The sequence below is a fragment of the Opisthocomus hoazin genome, chromosome 2 (assembly GCF_030867145.1).
Source record: "Opisthocomus hoazin isolate bOpiHoa1 chromosome 2, bOpiHoa1.hap1, whole genome shotgun sequence".
Classification (NCBI taxonomy): Eukaryota; Metazoa; Chordata; class Aves; order Opisthocomiformes; family Opisthocomidae; genus Opisthocomus; species Opisthocomus hoazin.
The window spans coordinates 66121391-66141298 of NC_134415.1; the positions used below are offsets into that span (position 1 = coordinate 66121391).

At 40.5% G+C, this 19908-nt stretch overlaps 1 protein-coding gene across 1 annotated transcript; it reads left to right on the forward strand.

Moving 5' to 3' along the window:
• Nucleotides 1-578: 578 nt before the first annotated feature.
• MTFR2 (mitochondrial fission regulator 2) lies at nucleotides 579-11439 on the forward strand. Its single transcript, XM_075446619.1, has 8 exons — nucleotides 579-700; nucleotides 1771-1902; nucleotides 2287-2391; nucleotides 2644-2768; nucleotides 4749-4963; nucleotides 6082-6382; nucleotides 8742-8925; nucleotides 10554-11439. The coding sequence occupies exons 1-8, from the start codon at nucleotides 638-640 to the stop codon at nucleotides 10650-10652; spliced, it is 1224 nt and encodes a 407-aa protein (XP_075302734.1). The 5' UTR covers nucleotides 579-637; the 3' UTR covers nucleotides 10653-11439.
• Nucleotides 11440-19908: the final 8469 nt, after the last annotated feature.

A 19908-nucleotide genomic window follows, 5' to 3' on the forward strand; every position in this document is an offset into this window, starting at 1 on the left:
CGCCTTTCTGCTGTGGGCGGGTGCGGGCGTTCCTGTGAAGTTGCCTCGGCGCCAGTACCCCTTCCCTCCCCCAGCATGGGCCCGGGGAGAGGTGCCGGTGCTCAGCCAGGGGTGCGGTGGGAGCTCGGGCAGGACCCGGGGCCCGACGCAGCGGGCGGGCTGGGGTCACCAGCGGGCAGCGGCCCACCCCCGCGGGCGCGGTGCTCCCGCTGCAGCTGCCGGTGGGCGGACGCGCTGCACCCGGGGGGGGGGGGGGGGGGGGGGGGGTGGCCGAACCGCGGCGGCATTCAAACTGCCCCCCTTCCCGACAGCCCTCGCCAGCGTGGCCTGCTCTCACCCTCTTATTGGCTCTGGGCTAAGCACTGGCTACTTCCTATTGGCGCGATTGCCTTGCTGCCCCGCCCCTATTTCCGATTGGTGCTCCCAGCCCGGGTGGGCGAGCAGGGCTGCGGGGCGGGTTCTGCGGCCGCGGGGGTTCGGCTGCCTGGCGGGGGCTAAGGGGAGGTGTGCGGGCTCTCCGCCCGCTGGCGGCTGCCGCAGGAGGGGAAGGGCAGCGGCCGCTTGCGGGGAGGCGGGAGCGCCGCGGCGTCCCTGCCCGCGAGGGACAGTGACCTCTCCCTTCCGCCCTGCGGCGGCCATGGCGCTGGTGCTGGCTCTCCTCAGGCGGGTGCTGGAGTACTTCGGCTGGCCGCCCGACCAGGTGAGACCCCGCGGAGCGTCCCGGCTGCAGCCGTCGTGATTCGGGGGAGGATGGCTCGCCACCTCGGAGTCGTCGCACGGCTGCGGTGCGACTGGCCCCGCTCCTCCCGCGCGGTTGGATTTGCGGGCGTGGGAAGGCTTGGGGTCTCCGCTGTGGTGCGGCCGTTCGAGGGGTTCTTTTTCCTCGCAACAGAGGGGAAAAACCCCCAGTGAAGTAAGCTGCTAACGCTTTGCTAATTTTAAATGAAAAAAACCCCTCTACTCTGCCCCAGTGAGGCCTCCACCTGGAGTGCTGTGTCCAGTTCTGGGCTCCCCAGTTCGAGAAAGATGAAGAGCTACTGGAGAGAGTCCAGCGGAGGGCTACGAGGATGGTGAGGGGACTGGAGCATCTCTCCTATGAGGAAAGGCTGAGGGAGCTGGGCTTGTTCAGCCTGAAGAAGAGAAGGCTGCGAGGGGACTTAATATATGCTTATAAATATCTGCAGGGTGGGTGTCAGGAGGATGGGGCCAGACGCTTTTCAGTGGTGCCCAGCGACAGGATAAGGGGTAACAGGCACAAACTGAAGCACAACAAGTTCCGTCTGAACATGAGGAAGAACTTCTTCCCTCTGAGGGTGACGGAGCCCTGGAAGAGGCCGCCCAGGGAGGTTGTGGAGTCTCCTTCTCTGGAGATATTCAAGCCCCGCCTGGACAAGATCCTGTGCAGCCTGCTGTAGGTGACCCTGCTTCGGCAGGGGGGTTGGACTAGATGACCCCCAGAGGTCCCTTCCAACCCCTACCACTCTGTGATTCTGTGCAAAGCTAGGTAACGATTCCCTGGTAGCAGTTAATGCCGTGTTTTGAGAGACCTGGGAAAGGCGGTGTGTGGGAAGCGGGGCAGGCTGACCGGGAGGCTGTGGGCAGCTCGCCGGTCCTGGACGGCAATAGCGGGACACGGCTGCAGCTCGTGGTTCTGAGGAAGTGCTCGGCTGATTTGTGTGAAACTACGGAAGTGTTTCTAGGGGTACTGGTCTGAGCGAGCTGTCCTCGTTGTCTGGTTTCATTGTCGGGAGTTCTCGGGTTTTTTGGCAGGCCGTGTTTTTGGAAACTCGCATATTCGGCAGGAGTATCAGTCGTACAATCCGAACATGCCTGCCTTCAGCAGTCTCATCAGGAAGGCATTTCCAGCAGTTATGTGCAGTCATAAGGAAGTATCAGGTCAAGGTACGTTAAATTTATTTTATTTCTTTACTAACTTTTTTCCTCAAGACTTGTACAGATGCAGATGGTTACTCAGATGTGCACCACTTCTTTTGTCAGTGTCTCAGAACATCGCTGGCTGCGTGAGGTAGCTGTTACATTCTCTATTTGCTTTTCTGCCACTCTGAGATATACTGGGTACAGGCTGTATCTTGATTATGTTTTGGAAACAGTATGTTAAAACCAGTTTAGGCCTCTTTGGACTTCAGCTTGAGAAGAGCATTGAGAAGTTAGGTTAATGTAACTGTGTTATATTTAATTACATGTAACATTAATTAATAACGTTGATTGTAAGAACTGAGGGCTTTGATTTTTGTTTCTCGGATTAAAAGGTATTCTGACTTTTAGGTCATATCTGTTTGCCAAAAAAAGGAATATGGATCAACTCGAAGTGTTGTCCGTAGACTTGGGACAATTCTTTCCTTAGAGCCCTACCCAAGACCTTATTTACGGGTAAGTGATTTATTGTCATACATATGCTTAAACTATTTAAACTTTCTAGTTTCTTAATTTAGTGATAGCTTTCCTGTTCTTTTTAGCTTGTGTAACTCGTGTGTTGCATCCCTTATGCTCGCTGTTTTCAACTTGCTTACAATACTGTTTAAAATATAGTCCTGTTTAAAAATTTCTTTTGCTGAGGCAGAACTTTCAGCATCTACTGAATCTTCTCTTCATACTTCGTTCCTGTTGTTTATTTGTGTTTAGTTTGTTCAAAACCCAAGTCCATTGGGTTATGATGAACAAGGCACAGCTCCAACTTCTGTAGCTCCATCACTTGCTGATGTCCTGTGGGTGGCAAATGATGAGGGACAAGCATTTACAAGGCTTAGGTAAGTAGAAGTGTAAGAAGGAGTAATAGAAGTAACTTGTGTCTTCTGTTCTTGGTGGTGTGTGGTTTTGTGTTTGTGTTTTTCCTTCATTCCTAGCTCTTTCAGGGTTCCAGCTAAACCAACCCTGGAAACTTTTTGAGCTTTTTGGAGAGGGAAGTTCCTGCTTACCTGGAAATTTACTATGTAGAGTATTCTTATCTGAAAGATTACTGGAATTGAGTCACCTGTTTTCCTAATAGCATGTCGGATGTGTTCCTGATATTTTAATTTGTTTTCACTCACAAAGCATTTAGTGGTAGAGGCAGTTTAAGGGAAACTTGGGGATTGCAACATGCCATAAGATTATCTTTATCCTTTTAGTTTGCAACCATTTTGATAAACTTTGTAAAGGCGAAAGTGTATAAACCTTGATGGTTACTTTGATGGAAAAAAACCCATAATCTGTTTACTTTAAAAATTGAACGTGAATATAGTTTAGATAATTCTTTCTAGCTTTTACAGAGTGCTAGAGGAAAGTATTTTTACAATTATAAAATGTTAAAAGTACTGTGAAATGACAAATTATCTAGGAATTTGCAGGCACAAATAGTATAAAAGTTACAAGTCTTGTCTTCCCCTCCTCCCCCTGAGAAGATACAGGAAGTTTTCTTACTGTTCCTCTGAAGGATCTGTTCAAAATCAGACGGCGAGTCAGAGCCAGAATCAAGATTAAAATTTGGGCACTTGTATTGTCTTGTACTACACTGGTATCGGACAATGTAATTCTAATTCATATTGGCATGTGTTTGTCTGAGATCTTTGTGCTGCTTGCTGGTAATGAAACTACAAGAACCTGGATGATTTCAAATGGCACACTTTTTATTAGAGAAGTTTTGATAAAGTTGCGTTTCATCGTACAGTTCTTGAGACGTTACTGTTGAATTATTAAAGTTCTTTTGCAACAGCTTAAAATACTGGAAGAATTGTATTAAAAGGAACTGTGGCCTGTTTTATCTTGCTTGTGCCATTCTTTAGCCAGTCTGATTCACAGATCCATGAAACTTCATTCTTTTGTTGTTTCCATTCTTTCCTCCTCCTCCCCTGGCTCTGTGGGATGTTTTTCAAGAACAAGTATTCTAACTGATATCTTTTCATTCTGAGCTAGTGTGAACAGCAAGGGTTTTTGGCAAATCAGAAAAGCAATGCTGCAGGTCTGATTTGAAGTAAAAGGATGATTTATATAAGGGGAAAAAGTCTGGGTTTTTTTTCAGTAAAAACTTAGTGTATCTTGAATAACTAAACTTAATTTCTTTCTTTGTTTCACAATGAAATTCTGGTAGTTTGAGTTTACACTCAATTCTATATTTTAAGGTTATTTCTGCAGGCACAGACTTGAAACAGTTTTTAAAATCAAAACCTGAGACTTGTAGCACAATTTTCTAATACAGTCTGTGTTCGTATGTAGCTTGCAGAAGATGAGGTTCTTGTTCTGTAATAATGAGTTTTAATACACACTCTTCAGTATATTTTCTGGAAGATTGCAACTTCATTGATGCTTGCAGCATTCATCTTGCAGAGTTTGATAAATGACTGAAATTTGTGAAGCCTAATTAAGAGATCATTATTCTTTGCTGTTCCTACCTTTCATATCTACTGTTTCAGGTAGGGAGGAGAGATACTTTTGTGGCGTCAGTCTAATAGTTATCGAATAATAACAGTTCAATCCTATGTTATGACTTTATGATGTATAATCTATCTCTGAATAAATTATCTGACTATTTTGTATGATGTCTTTTCAAGGCTCTGCATTGTTCTTGAGCAAAAGCAGACTTAAAATATTTTTAAGGTTATGAGTCATGAAGAGTGTAAAGTTTTCTTAAATAGTTTGCAAATTTATGTCTTGCTGAATGATGGTTACTTGCTTTAACAGACAGTGAGTAATTTTTGATATTTCCATTGTTGTCTGAGCCTTCTGAAACTGTGTCTTTTGTTGCTTTCTAGGACGGAATTACAGAGAAAAGAAAAAAGTACAGCTTATGACCTACATCCATCTATAGATTCAATACAAAGTGTCCCAAAACACAGTACACAAAAACACAGTCTTGTTGATCAAGCAGCGCTTCAGAAAATTTCTGCTCTTGAAGATGAGCTGACCTTTCTTCGTGCTCAGATTGCTGTGATTGTTTCAGCACAGACATTGGGAAGCTTTCCGTCACGTAAGCCCTTCTGGTTTGAAGCAAACCAGTTTTCCTTTTTTTTTTTTGCTTTAGAGTTCCTGGTCACAGTTTGCCATTTCTGATATTGATAGAGAACATCTCTAACTTCTCTAACTGAAGTTATACCAACTAAAGTTACAGAATATAGTATTTTGCTTCTCTCTTTAGTGTTTGGGTCTGCTCCCCGCCCCCCCCCCCCCCCCCCGCCCTTATATTTTGTGGCCTGTTTGCCAGTTTTGAATGCAGCTGATCCTAAGTGATCTTTATAGTTATTTCCATGTTTGTGACGAGCTTAATAAGAACACTATCAGTAGACTACTGTTTACTGATTAAAAAACTTGCAGACTTAATTATGCATTTTGAGTTTTGTACTTCTTCTGAGGAGTTATTAATATGGATAGAAAAAGTGTTCTAAGTCAGTCAGGTTCAGGCTTTAACAAAAACAAGTGCTGCAAATAGATGTCACTAGAGTATCAAAGGTCGAGGCTAGTATTGGAGATCAACTATCTGGTGACTTTTTTTTCTTTGCCTTCCTTAAAAGTTTGGAGGTCTTGATTGTCTTACTTGCAGACTAACCCCAATGTGGTTGTTGAAATATTTGGACTGGTGCGAGGTGGTTACCTTTGTGTGGCATTGTGAGGCACCTCTCTGATTCAGTTAGCTGTTCTGTGGGCTCTCCTTTTGTCTCTTCTCCATTGCACTCAGTACTGTAGTCTGTTTTACATGTTTTGTGGTTCTCTGCTTTTGCTTCGTGTGGGTCACTTTAAGCTTCAGACCACTGCAAATGAGCTGTATGTAGTAGCAGGCTGATGTGCTGTTGGAGTGCTGCTTTACTGATTTATGTAGTGCTTAGGTTAAAGATGCAAATAGAGAGAGCAGCACAAGACCCCTCTGATTCCTTATTTCATGTGTTCTGAGTCTGTGGCTCAAAGAAAAATGTTCTTTGTTTTAAATAGAATTCTTCTGTGGTATAATGGGTGAGGTGTGTAAGAAAGTGCTTTAAGACGGCCATCTTATCTTGACTTAAAACTGAGCTTGAATGTTGCTTAATGCTGTTAATTGTGAAGGTATACTGACTAAAAATAAAGTCACTGTTTTTCTTTTATAACTGCATCCAGAAGCCTTTAAAACATTGAGCACTCCAGATGGATTTCACCCAGTGCCAGCCATGACTTCTACACCATTGTCCGTCTCTCACAATCACGTTGTAATTCCCTCGCCTCCTCCACTTCCTTCTGGTGTACCATCTGGTGTTGATGCTAGTAATTCGGCAGTTGAACTTATAAAACAACGTCGTGCTGCAAGAAACAGTGGTTCAACTACAGCTGATAGTGCTGATCACCAGGGGACAAAGAACATTCCTAGTATGATGGATGTTTTGAAAGACCTAAACAAAGTTCAGTTGCGAGCTGTTGAGAGGTAGGTTGAATTGAATGTGTGTCTGAGTAAGCCAAGCCTGTGTAAGCATCACAGCACAGCACCAGAGGTTACCAGTGTGAAACATCATTTAATGAGCAGCTACTACTGACAAACTTAAGTTGGCAACTTCTAAGTTCACAGCTTGGCATGTAAGATACTTGTGCCATGGCTTTTAGATGCCTTTAAAACATGCTGAGTATCACAGTGTTTAAGACTAGTCTGATGCTTTAGTATACAAATCCCAGGTTGGTGTGGGGAGGCGGGTGTGTTGCTATCTGGACATCTCTTACAAAGCTGCCTACACAGTCACGGGAAATTCATCTGAACAAAAACACTTTTTGGATTCACTGTGAAAGGACAAATCCTTGGGAAAACATTGGAAAACTACTGTTGGCATACTCAAAGTATTCTGGTCATAGCTTTGAAGTATTAGAGAAAATACATGCTGTGTCTTGTATTGAAAATGTTTGATAAATTTGTATTTCAATAGTGTAGTTGGATTATAAATATTTTTAATGGTCTGTTGTTTTGATGATAAGCACGGTTGACATTACAAAAACGATGCATTTCTAAAGACTGCAGTACCTCTTTGGGTCAGTGTCGCTCTGCTATGCTAGGTCTAATGGAGGTTGTCAGATGTCTTTTCTGAACTTCTTGAGTTGAGAAAGTATATAAGAACAACTAAGTCAATAACGAATATTTGGAACTCTTAACGTGGGAAGATTGTCACTTACCAAAACTTACTGAATTCTTATTTCAGCATTTTTTTAACTGTGAGCTTTATCCCTGAAAATAATTAGCACAAGTCTTCAGCAAATTATCTATATGCAACTCTAAAGCATTTCTTAACTGTTTTGATGACATTTCCACAGTAAATAAAGAAAATACAAAGTGCACTTAAGTAAACTAGTGTGTTTCCTTATATAAGTTTTCTTCCATATAATTTCATGTATGGTGAATAAAGAAAGTGAAATGTTCAGCATGACAGTTTTAACAACCATCATGCTGAGCAGAGGCATAATTAGTAGGAAGTGGCAGGTGTGCATCTAAAATGCTTTCTGGATTTAGGCATCTACTTGTGTTCTGAAGGTAGAACTTCACTGAATAATGAATTTGTATTGTTGGAGGGAGTAATGATGATCAAATTTGCTAGAATCTTTCATGCTAGCAGTCTGATAGTAGTTTGTGTGCACTGTAAAGGGAAGACCTCTGTTCTTGGAAGTTGAGAGCCTGAAGATCCCAGTTTCTACCACCCAAGCACCAGTTTACACACTGGGCAAGTGCTCCTACAGCTTGATTTTATAGGAAGGGTGAACTTGGTCCTTTCAGGTTTCATGTTAAATGGTGTCTACTGTGACTGCTAGACTTAGAGCTCAGTGTTGTCAGTGCATTAATAGGTACAATTCACTGGCCTGGAGATGACACTTCTGCTAGTAAAGTGCTAATATATCTAGATTTTTCTTTTTTTTTTTTTTTTTTAAAATACCTCAATGGTTAGGAAGCCTCTATTATGATATATTTTCTTGGGTTAGTCACTAGTTTCCACATTTATGTTAGGTTTTGGGGTGCAGGTGCTGTTTTGATCTTACATTTCTGTGCTATCTTTTGATTTTTAGTTTGGTAAGAATAGTTTTTCTAAATTAAACTAATTTTAAATTGTTGCATATAAAATTTTCATATTTGGACGCTCAGGTGCTTGCTTGGAGGGAAAAACTTCGGAGCATTTGTGCCAAATCTGATTTTTTTTTTTTTTTTTAAATAATGAACCTTGGCTTCAAGTGGGATTTTATAAATGGGGCTTTATGGTGACCTGCCTGCATATATGACTTAAAGTGATTGTTTTCTTTAAATATAATTGCTCTGAGGAATTTTTAAAGTTTATTCTTTCTCATGAGACCATAGAAAGGCATACTATTCCAAACTTAAAATTAATTAAGTTTAAATCAAATTATGTTCACAATGGTTATGAAATACATTAGTGAGAGGTTCCCACTAACATACCTTAATATAACTTATAAATGAGACCTACTATGAAAGCTGCACATTTTGGTTTTTTTCTCATTATTTATTTGCAATACTTTAATTGTTTGTCTTGGTTTACTGCCGTTTCTCTTCATGGAACAGCATCGAATTGTATTTGCAAGCTAAGAATCTGGTTGACAAGTCATTGGGTGTGCTTGTATTAGTCCTGTGTGAATTGTTGTAAAATAATATTAGCAGCGTTCTTGGCCTAATCAGGGATTGACAGGATAGGGTGTATACAAAAGTTGTGTTTCTGGGTTTTTGCATCACTCGGCAGAGAAATAAGGGCAGGAGACGATAATTCTTTTTTTTTTTTTTTTCTTCCTTCTTTTTGTAGGTCACCTGGAGGTACTCCTCTTTCTAAACCCAAAAAGAGGCGAAGTTCAGACTGGGATCCAGTTGCTGTACTAACTCATGCACTAAAGCAGAAATTTGCACATAAAAATGATGAAGATGATTCCCTGGACAAAGAAAATCGATCTTTTGATAGCTCTCCATTTTCTAGTCCGGAGATCACACTGGTATGTTTTTATATAAGAATGTATTTTTATATTCTTGAAGTGACTGCTGTTTTTGTGGAGAGCTGCAGAGTTTTTACGAGTCTGCAACTCCTCTACAATGTTTTTAAGCCATCAGCCTAGGTAGTTGCTTTTTTCAAGTATAATCAAGGCAGAGAATCTCAAAGATTAATTATTTTTGGGTGTCTTAAGACTGGTAAATACACTTCTAGATGCGCCAAGAGGAAAAATGAAACATTTAGAAGACTGACGCAGCCTGCTGTAGGAGACCCTGCTTTGGCAGGGGGGTTGGGGTAGATGACCCACAGAGGTCCATTCCAACCCCGAACATTCTGTGACTCTGTGACTTTAAAAATTCAGCTCATAGTTGACTGAACTATGGACATTTGCTTGATGGTAACTGGCGGGTGCTTATTGAGTAACTAATTTTACAGTCAAAGATACTAGGAGCTAGGAAAGTACGGAGAGTTCTGACTAACATGTGCTATGTGCTCAGAAATTAAAATGAAAGCATTGGCTGTAGTATTTTTCTTTGAGGTAGCACCATTTCCACACAGTTTGCATCTTTATCCAGAATGAGATGTGATTCTGAATGCTGTTGCAAAGCCCATGAAAAATAGTTTTTGGTATGAACAAGAAAAGTACGGTAGACAGAGCCATTGGACTAAGGTGATTTAGAACACTGATTTCTGCAGAGCCGCCTGCGCAAACCACTTTGACTTGCACTGTTCAGCAGTACTGATGATTATTTGTTAGAGACTTCCACAAGCCTCAGAATGCTTAGAAGAGATGCATGGAAATAGGTGGCAGTAATTTAAGTCTCTCTGCTTAGCAATTCTATCTTTATACCTTAAGAGGGAGATAAGTTTGAACTGTGGCATTTGTTAGCCTAATGGAGGGACATAATAATGCGAAACATGCGGAAATCCAGACATTCTTTGAAGGCTGCCACTTACATGCATGGCTAGCAGTTTGGCTGAAAACTTAAGGAAAACTAAGGTGTGTGTTTCTATTTCCAGCTGTGATGATTTTTTTAAAAAATTTCAGTTACCACAAGGATTTTGCAAATGAAATGCGGCATGTATTTTACAGGCTGTAGTAAGTCCATAGCTCTAGTGCAGTCTTAATAAATTTCCCTGTTGACTTTATTCCTCCATCATCCTCCCTCCCCCCCCACCCCGCCCCCCAAAGGGAAAATGAGAAACGTGTTAAAAACAGCCAGGCTTGTATTTTGGCTGCTGCAGACCATTGCATTGCATAGCTGGTTCCAGATTCAAAGATCAAAATTAGACCCTGGAACAGCTTATTTATGGAATAGCTTTTGTTCCAGGATCTAACAGCTGAATTAAAAAGTCCTGGAAGAGACCAGCATGTCCAGGAGGAGTAGATACAGAAAGATGGACTTTTTCTGGCTAAAGCAGAATAATTTCATGAACTTACAATCAAGCGGCTAATTGTTTACCCTTGAGTGTTCTGAAGAATAAATATACTTAAAGCAATTGCACAGGCTTACTATTTTATTCCTACATTAAGAGAAGGGCAGCAACTCTTACAAACTGCTTTTGTTGTAAACATCTCCTCATTCAGTTGTCTTGGGTGTAATTTTGTCTAATTCTATCCCTGCTTCCCAGGTTGGACGTTGCAGTCTGAAGCCGAATGCAAAATCTAGCCTTGTAAAAACTGATGAAGTTAAACAGGTATCAACGTGGAAACTGAGAGCTCATATTTAACTGATGGAGACTTCTGAGGAAAGTTCGTAGTGTGTATAAGTCATGGTTCTGCTTTGAAACTGCTGTAAGGTGCTGTAGTGTGCTCTAGAACATGTCTCTCCTATGCTGTTGAAATTTGGGTTGTAGGGTTTGGTAAAATTGCCTCTTCCTTCTCCTTAGTTTCCCAGCACCCAAACTTGTGAATGGGATGTGCACAACCAAAAAAAAGGCTTTTGTAGCTATTGAGCAGTGTGTTTGAAACCTGGGAAATGCAGGAAATACGTGTGTGTGAAAGAAAAATAATTACTGTCGTGGCAGCTGAGGTGTGCACTCTGTTTGCACTTCAGTGTAAGTAATGGGAAATGTAAACTTTTTGTTAGTGTGTGATACTTAACTGACTGTATATAATTAATGGTAGCTAATACTGTTTCATTCGAATTCCATAGTTGCCTTGGTTTTCTTTGCAGTTTGCTAATGCAACTCCATATTCCATGTGCAAACAGTATTCTAACTTATTTTGCGTTAGATAAACTTTCATGTTTTGTGCGAATTTGTCGTGCTGTTAAATGCCTATAATATGGGGGAGTTGTGTTCCGAGATAAGAAAAGACCTTGTAGAGAGATCTGCTAGCACACAGTCTAAATCCCATATGTAAATAAACATTAGCTCCCTACTTGGCTTCTCCATATGAACTCTGTTTTGTTCACAGGAGTTGATAAAATAAAATTTTCTTTATATCATAGATGTGTGTGGTAGTGGAATGTTGTGTTGCAGACTAAAGTTTTTGTGTCTGAAGAGCTGACCATATTAGGCAACTTCTTAAATAAACTGTATTTTCTAAAATTAATTAAAATAGAGCTTACATTTTTCCTGTCAGAATACTTGGAGGCCTTTATTTACAAATTTATTATGATCCACTGCTTACAATAGCTGCCTTCACTTAATCTTTTGTCTAATGAACCTGATGTGTAAAACCAAAATCCTGTCAATTTGTGTGGACTCTGTCCCTCATATATCCTGTGTATCTTCTGTTTTCCCTGCCCACTTACAGAGGGACTGGCAAGCTGGAGTCTCTCTTGCTGCGGAGTCTTTATTTGCACTGTTGTAAGAAATTACTGTACAAATCCCATTCTTCTGTTTTAATTTTAAAAGTTACCTTTTGACTAAAACCAGAGCTCAGGTGACTTGCTGTTTTATGCTTCTAAAATTGTATCTTTTAGACTTTTTTTTCTGAATTTAGTAATTAATGAACTTCATCACGGTCTCCCATTCCTCTCTCGGTCCATAACAATTTGACTTTCCCTTTCTTTCCACTTTCAAAATACACATTTGCTGCATTCTCTACCTAAACGTGACAACTGCTTTGAAATACATACAGAATAGCCAGCTTGACCCTCTACTTGGCAGTCTTGCCCTCTTCTATCAGAGCTCCCCGTTGTCTTTTGTCTGCTGCTCTGGTCTCTGATACAGTAGGACAGCAGGGGAGCAAGAGCGAAAGAAGTCCGTGCGGTTCCTGCAGAAGAGGCTGTGAAGGCAGGCGAGTCCTGGTCGCTGTAAAGCCTATGAATCGGCTCCATTTTGCTCAGCATCCGCAGTGTGATGAGGTGGAGCAAGTTTATCACCTGTGTTTATATCGGCATTCGTAGATCCAGGGGATCTCGGGGTTTGTGGCTGTTCTGTTGTGACTAACAAATGCGAAGGTGGAATTGTCGTCACGAGAGGCTGAGCTGCTCTGCAATCCCCTGAATACAGTAATCTCTCTCCCCTGCTTGAATTGCTTTCTGTCACCAGCAGTTTCTTCTCTTCAGGAAGAACTATTGGGTTTTACTTCTTTTTGTATGTTTTTTTCTGTTCTCTCCAGAGTTCACTGTTTAACTACAAATTTGGCCTACTGGAGCATTTTGCAGTGGGATTTTTGAATCTGAAAGTGTCATCTTTTCATTTTGGAAGGGAATTTTCTCAGAAATTTCTTGGTACCTCTTAAACCAAGTATCTAGCGTCAGATTTCAGAAGCATCTGCAAACGTCAGTGAGCTGTGTGACCCTTCAGTTGTTGGGTATGATCTGATTTTTGTGTCAGTCTGAGGTGAATTGTGTGGTAATATAGTTTGCATAGCTGATCCGCTTCCTTAGGAAAAGAGGAAGTCATGTGCCATGTGATTTTTTTTTTTTTTTTTAACTATGTACCACCTGCATGTTATGAGAACAGATACTTTGTTTTATGTAGTTCCAGATGTGAATCAGGTTAGGCATTGAGCCCTGGTATGCCTTGAGAAGTCTGTGGGTGGCATCTGGTAACATCTGACAGTTTTCAATACTAAGAAATTGCAGAACTTGGACAGTGCTGTTTAGTAATGTAAAGGTTAGCACCTATTGCAGAGATTTTTCTCCCTTTCAGAACTAATGGAAACATGGCTTTGTCATCTTATTTTCTCTAAAACATCTGTTTCAACAACTTGGAAACAGCTTGAGGTTCTCTAAGGTTACCCGTGCCCACCTAGAATCCATGCCCTATTTATCTACAAATAACCATGTTTAGATAAGGTCCCTGACTGAATTGCTTGGTGACAACACAACTGATAGGATGCAGTAGCCATATCAAGGAGGAGGAAGAAGCTCGGGCACAAGTGCTCTGTTGGTCTGCTGGAACCATCTTGTGAAATGTTATGCCTTCTTATTCTTGTCACTGAAGAAGTCTGGAAAACTTACGCTCCTACCAGACCTGATGAATTTTTGGGCAGGATGTCTTCCTTCAGAAGTTGTTAGGGAGATCTCTGGAATGAAAGTTGGTTTTGTTTTTCCGCTAGAAAGAGTAAGAAATATATATAATACATCCAGTTTTTCAGTTGATTAAATTGAAGCAAGAATAAATGTTTCAAATACTTTGAGTAAATAGGCCTAGAAGGAAAAGTACAATGTGGTTGTTCAAAAGCACTCTTAAGGGTTTTTACCTAGGAGATCCTAATGACTTTTTTCAGTCAGTGAGCTTTCCCATTACAAGGAGACTAATAAATACAATTACCTGAACTGTCAGAACATGACTGTTTGCTGACAAACTCCTATAACATACCAGACCTGTCCAGATACTCACTACTTGTGAGGGACAATTAATATATAATCTGTCATCAGTCTGTATGTGCAGGTGCAGAGCACGGGGGGGAAGGTACAGCAGAGAATATGCAGCAGTATTCACTGCCCTCAGTCTATTCCTCTCTTCAGGAATTTATTACGTTGTTCTTTAGTCCTGCCTAAATAGGAAAATTATACACGGGGCTCTTGCAAAAGCCTAATTGACAACGAGGGATCCTGCTAAACAAGTTAGTGTTTGAGTTACTGATCGGAAGACTTGGGGAAAGAAAGTCCCGCAGGCAGGGCTGTCAAATCAACTGGTGTCCCAGTGTTAGTAAGGCCTGCTGCCAGATTTCGCTTCTGCTTTGTTGGAAACCTGTTTGCCAGTGGTTCTAGGTGTCTGGGAGACACTTGTGATCCTGATTCCTGTACCAGGTTCTGAGAACAGATCCTCAAGTGATCTACCAATAGGTTTTTCATAGTGGCACCGACTTCAGCTACATCTGTATTACCTTCCAGGTTTATCTGAGTGATCTATGAATTAATTGTGTCTGATACTCTAAAGCATTGTTGTTGCATGTCTGTGTGGAGTTTGAATAGTTTGCAGGTTCTATTCCAATGCTTAACGTACTGCTGTGACTTGGCTGAAAGACACACAGGAAAAATGAAGCTTTCCTGAAGTTTTCCAGTGGTCAAAATGGGCAGTATCAGCCCCCTGTAATGAGAGAAACAACTGAAAATTTGACATTTATACTGCCCTCAGTCAATGGCATGACTTGATTTAATAACTTTGAGTTGTTTTAAGATACAAGTCCTTATTAAAATTTTAAGTGAGAAAATGCAGAGTTTTTTTTCTGAACAGCATTGTCCTCAGTATGAGTATGTTTTCTTTCTCAGGCATGTATATTGATCATACAAAATACGTTTGTTATTGAGAATTACTGTCATGTAAAGATCTTATGTGTAGTTTCACTTGCATTTGTGAAGAATAACTTCATTCTTTTATTTGTTTAGACATCAAGATTATATAATGTCTTTTAGAATAATATGTGTAATTTATATATAATAATACATATATTGTTTCTTTTGGACTCAATTATCTTAAAGGTCTTTTCCAATCTAAATGATTCTGTGATAAATACAAACACATTTATGTTATTCTTCAATGTAATGTAATAACTTATTTTAAAATCACAATTAGAAGAAGTTGCCTGATATCCAAAAAGCAGCTAGTTTCAGGTGGAATGTCTTAGCAAACATGCTGTTTTTTGAAGAGAATTGGTGTAAGCAACAGTTCCTTTAGGAATTTGATGCAAGCTTTGAAGGCTTCCTAGCTCTCTTACAGTTTTAATGACAAACCTCTGGAATTTGAAAACTGATGGTGACTAAAACTATAAAACGAAACAGTTTTTTACATACATGTTTTTATTTTGTCCTGCTTTATGTTCTTTATTTTTTGTGGCTAGTGCCAGCCATCTCATTAACTTCTCGCGTGTCAGCCCACAGGCCAATCTTTTTCCTTTTATCTTGTCTGGGAGAATTATTGCCTGATACGGAAAATGATTCTTGAAAATTCTTTGAAATGTAAGTCTAGGCATTAATTCCGAAATTCTTTCAAAGTACCTGTAAAATAAAATTTCATAATTGACTTTGTAGAGTCCAAATGGTAGTTAAAATATTTACAAGGCAGTTAATAACTAACAGGACACTAACTCCTGCTAAAATACTTGCTTTTGTGAATTTTTTTTTTTTAATGTTTTGAAATACTGAATTGATGTGTGTCTCTGGAGGTTTTTTCAAAGGACATACTATCTCAGTTTCATTTTACAGCTTATGCTTTTGTTTCTTTTTCCTTGCAAAACTATTGAAAATCTTTTTTGGTGGATAAAATCTACACAGGTGGATATGAGCCAGCAGTGTGCCCTTGCTGCAAAGAAGGCCAGTGCCACCCTGGGGTGCATTAAGAAGAGTGTGGCCAGCAGGTCGAGGGAGGTTCTCCTCCCCCTCTACTCTGCCCCAGTGAGGCCCCATCTGGAGTACTGTGTCCAGTTCTGGGCTCCCCAGTTCAAGAAAGATGAAGAGCTACTGGAGAGAGTCCAGCGGAGGGCTATGAGGATGATGAGGGGACTGGAGCATCTCTTCTACGAGGAGAGGCTGAGGGAGCTGGGCTTGTTCAGCCTGAGGAAGAGAAGGCTGATATGGGACCTCATAAATGCCTCTAAATATCTGCAGGGTGGGTGTCAGGAGGACGGGGCCAGACTCTTTTCAGTGGTGCCCAGCGACAGGACAAGGGGCAACGGGCACAAACTGAAGCACAGGAAGTTCCGTCTGAACATGTGGAAGAACTTCTTCCCTCTGAGGGTGATGGAGCCCTGGAAGAGGCTGCCCAGGGAGGTTGTGGAGTCTCCTTCTCTGGAGATATTCAAGACCCGCCTGGACAAGGTCCTGTGCAGCCTGCTGTAGGTGACCCTGCTTCGGCAGGGGGGTTGGACTAGATGACCCCCAGAGGTCCCTTCCAAGCCCAACCATTCAGTTTGACTGATAAATGTGAAAGGCACAATCTGGATAGGTCTTTCACAAGCTTTGTCCTTTCTTGTTTGTAAATGTTTCAATGGTTTATAACAATGCACATCATACTCCATAGTTAGACTTCGGACCATTTTGTTGAGGGGCCACTGTCTAACTGCTGTGATAGTTGTAACAATATCTAAAATCATGCTGTGGGTAAAGGCTGAAGATGACAACTGTCCTTCCACTTGGGAAATACTTTGTCCATTTCAGTATTATTTGCCCACATTAGTTACAAATTCTTGGGTTTCAGAAATATTTTCTCACTAATAGTAATCACAGACAGAAATAATTCCTATTTATCATTGGTTTTCAATGTACTTTTTGGATCTATAACTATTAGGCAAAGAAATGTTTTGCCTGTCCATTTGTGGTCATGTGTTAATAAAATAGCTGTCTTCTGTAAGATAATTGATACTAACTCAAATGTCAATGTTACTCAGTTTATATTAGGACATCTCAAAATTAAGTTACAAATAAATGATCATGGCCTGTGTTTAACAGAACTAGACAAAAATGACTGAAAATCACTTAATTGTGAATATGAAACCTAATTAATTCAGATGTATACGGAAGCACCTACAGTAGGTGTTTGAACTTGCCATCCTAGCAAAAATTTAAGATTCTAAAACCTTCTGTGTTGCTGAAGAGATCTTTTTCTTTAAATTCAAATATCATGTTTTGTACTTAGAGATTGGAATAGCAGCAATAGCGTAACTGTACTCTGTTTTATCTACCTATTATTTCGCTAATTAGCTGAGAGATTTTTGATTGTGCTAGATATTGGTTTCTATGGTATACTTTATTTAGAGAATTAGTTCTAATAACTAATTATAATAATCAAAAGGTCCTTCTTTTGATATTCATTATTTCCCCCAATAATCCTGTCAGCAGGATCTCTCATTCTGCAATGGGAATGTGATTATTTTGTTTTGCATGTTGAAAGAAAAACAATGCAGTCCTTTTGTTCCAGCTGTTTCTCATCCTCTTTACATTTTAATTTCTGCTTACATTTTTATTCAGGCTATTTGCCTGGAAGGCTGAAGTGGAATTTAAAAGCAGAGTATTTGTGAGCAGGAGTGTTCAGACTCTCAATTTGATTGTTACTGGGATGGAAGTATACATACCTTTTGTTTAAGCCTAATGTAGGCGTTTAATTTCAATGGGTCAGAACCAAAAGCAGGAGCCTAAATTGCCTCTTTAGGCAACAGAGAGGTAGCAGCACAGTGTGCAGGGGTGGAGTTGGCACTGGTTGCAGCAAACCCCTGATCAGCAAAAAATGTCTTAGCATAAAATATATTTGAACATTTTGAAAATAATTGATATAGTTGATACATTCTGTAGATGGAATTGTATGTATTTAACCACAAGAGAGCAGTGTTACACCAGATCGGTGTTGCAAATCTTAAAAGTAATTTTGCTTTATCAGTAATTGGTCTAACAGCAAAATTATAATCCCTTTATATTTTTATGGTAGAGGTACATGCTTATAAGTGACTGGTGTGATATATATTTATGTGTATTTGACTCAGTAAAGTCAACACTGGGTTAATTTATTCTCTTATTCACAAAATAAATCTGCTACTTAATTTTCCTAAACATTTAATATCTAGGAGAAAACACTGAAGATTTTATGTGGTGAGTTTATGTGGTAGTAGGCTTTTCCTAAAGAAATATCTGCTGATATCCCATGTAAGACGACTGCTGGAGAAAGTTTCTATTTACGGTGCAGTACACACATAACGAGCATTGCCATGGAATTGCAGGGATTTGCAACATTTAGGTTACATTTAGGTTACACAAATGAAAATATGCTGCTACTTACTGATTAAAAGTCCAAGTGACCATCTGGCATAAAAATTCACATTTTTTTCAGATGAAAGATCACACCCTGCTCCTGTAAGCATACACATTCTTTGCTTTTCACTTGTAAATGACAACTTGAACGAGTTTAGGTGCATTCATAAAGCTGAGCAAGTGTGTGTGTGCAGGGCTGGGCAGAGTTCAGCCTCCAGTAACGCTTCTGCATCGCTACTGATTTCGTTAGAGTTGCTGCAGTGGAACGTAAGGCGGTGTTTGAAATAAAGAGTATCTTGCCTATCCTATCACCTTGAACTGTGGAGAACTTATGCATTTGTTCTTGCCATCTGTGCTTCCTCTTTAGTACTCTGCATTTTACTTAATGAGGAAAGTTAAACTAGACTGTTCCTGCTTCTCTGTTTTACTTTTTAGTTCTTGCGCTGTAAGACAGCAGCTGTATTTGCTGGGCAGCAGTTGCCACCAAGCAACAGCTGCTGGAATAAAGGAGGAGTGGGAAGAAATTCAAAAGAAGCTTAGTTTTACTTTCTTCACGTGTTGTTGTTGCCTTATGGTTGTGTGATGCATGGTCAGCTTATAGGGTATTTGTCTTGATTTTTGATAGAGCTCTAGGTATCTATGTTAAAAGCTCTGAAATAGCAGTGCGAATCAGTGAAGATGGTTGTGTGTGCTACTGCTGAAGTGAGGGGTTTTTCTGTCCTTTAGAATACTATTTTTTTGTCTGTGTATTCTGTTGTTTGTCACTTATCTTGTCTGGCTGGTATTTTAGTCATCTTTTTCCATTATTTTTCCAGCAGGTGTATTGCCTGACTGACTTACCATGTTTGACTGTCATCTACTGGGGTGGGCTTGATAAGCCACTGGTTTTGTTATGCTCTTTCCTTGCTGGTTTTGTTATGCTCTTTCCTTGCTGGTTTTGTTATGCTCTTTCCTTGCTCTTGAGGAAGTGTTTCTGAATAGAGGTCAAGCTCAATGTTCTTGTTTTTAATTTTGTTAAGTTTGGAGCTTCCTTACCAGCATGTACAGTGGGAAAATAATCTGAAAGTCAGTATTTTGTAACAGTAAAAATAGCCAGTTTAAAGTTGTACTTGATTTGACTCAGGTGAAATGTGGGCTGTATCAACAACCCCTCTTCCTTATCTGCCCTTCTGACCACTCACATGTTTTTGAACGGATTGTATTTGCTTCTTATGTCTTCTGTTCCTCTCATGCACTGTCTGCATGTATGTGAATTATATTAAGGCTTTGCTTACTATGTTTCTGCAGGGTCTTTTTTTTTTCCCCACAAACTTCCAGTAAAACTTGAGCCCCTTTCTTATTTTTCAGTAGTGGCATAGCCTTTTCTTAAGCTTTGAAGAGTGTACTTTCTAGTTAGTGTGTTAGAACAATGAGGCTGCCAGTGCAGCAAATAATCTGCTCTATAACCTAGTTTGTCAGTGATATCATGTTTTTTGAGTTAGAATCTTAAGGTCACAAATAAAAGACAAACAGTGACAAAAGGTAAATGAAATAAACAGAATTTGGGAGATCCCGCCTCATTCTCTGCAAGCTATTGGTGCTGTTGCTAGGAGAGGAGTATGTGAACATTCTGCTAAGATAGTGGCTCCCCAGGGAACCCACAGAGACTTGTGCTATTTACACATCTGTACGAACTCACAGACAATCTTTTTCTTCCCTATACTCCTCTTTTCCCCCTCTCAAGCGTAATAAAAGCCACGGAGAACGGTTTTTGCATCCTGATCATAGGACTAGGTCAGTTCTCGTTCTCCAGCATACACGTCTCCCTTGCAGCAAAAAACCAGAAGAAAACGGTTTGTGGCCAG

Excerpts from the sequence above, each read along its gene's own strand:
- MTFR2 (XM_075446619.1), top strand. The coding sequence starts at position 638 with ATGGCGCTGGTGCTGGCTCTCCTCAGGCGGGTGCTGGAGTACTTCGGC. Across the intron at positions 701-1,770 it reads TCGGCTGGCCGCCCGACCAG|GCCGTGTTTTTGGAAACTCG; the intron begins GTGAGACCCCGC and ends GTTTTTTGGCAG. Across the intron at positions 4,964-6,081 it reads ATTGGGAAGCTTTCCGTCAC|AAGCCTTTAAAACATTGAGC; the intron begins GTAAGCCCTTCT and ends AACTGCATCCAG.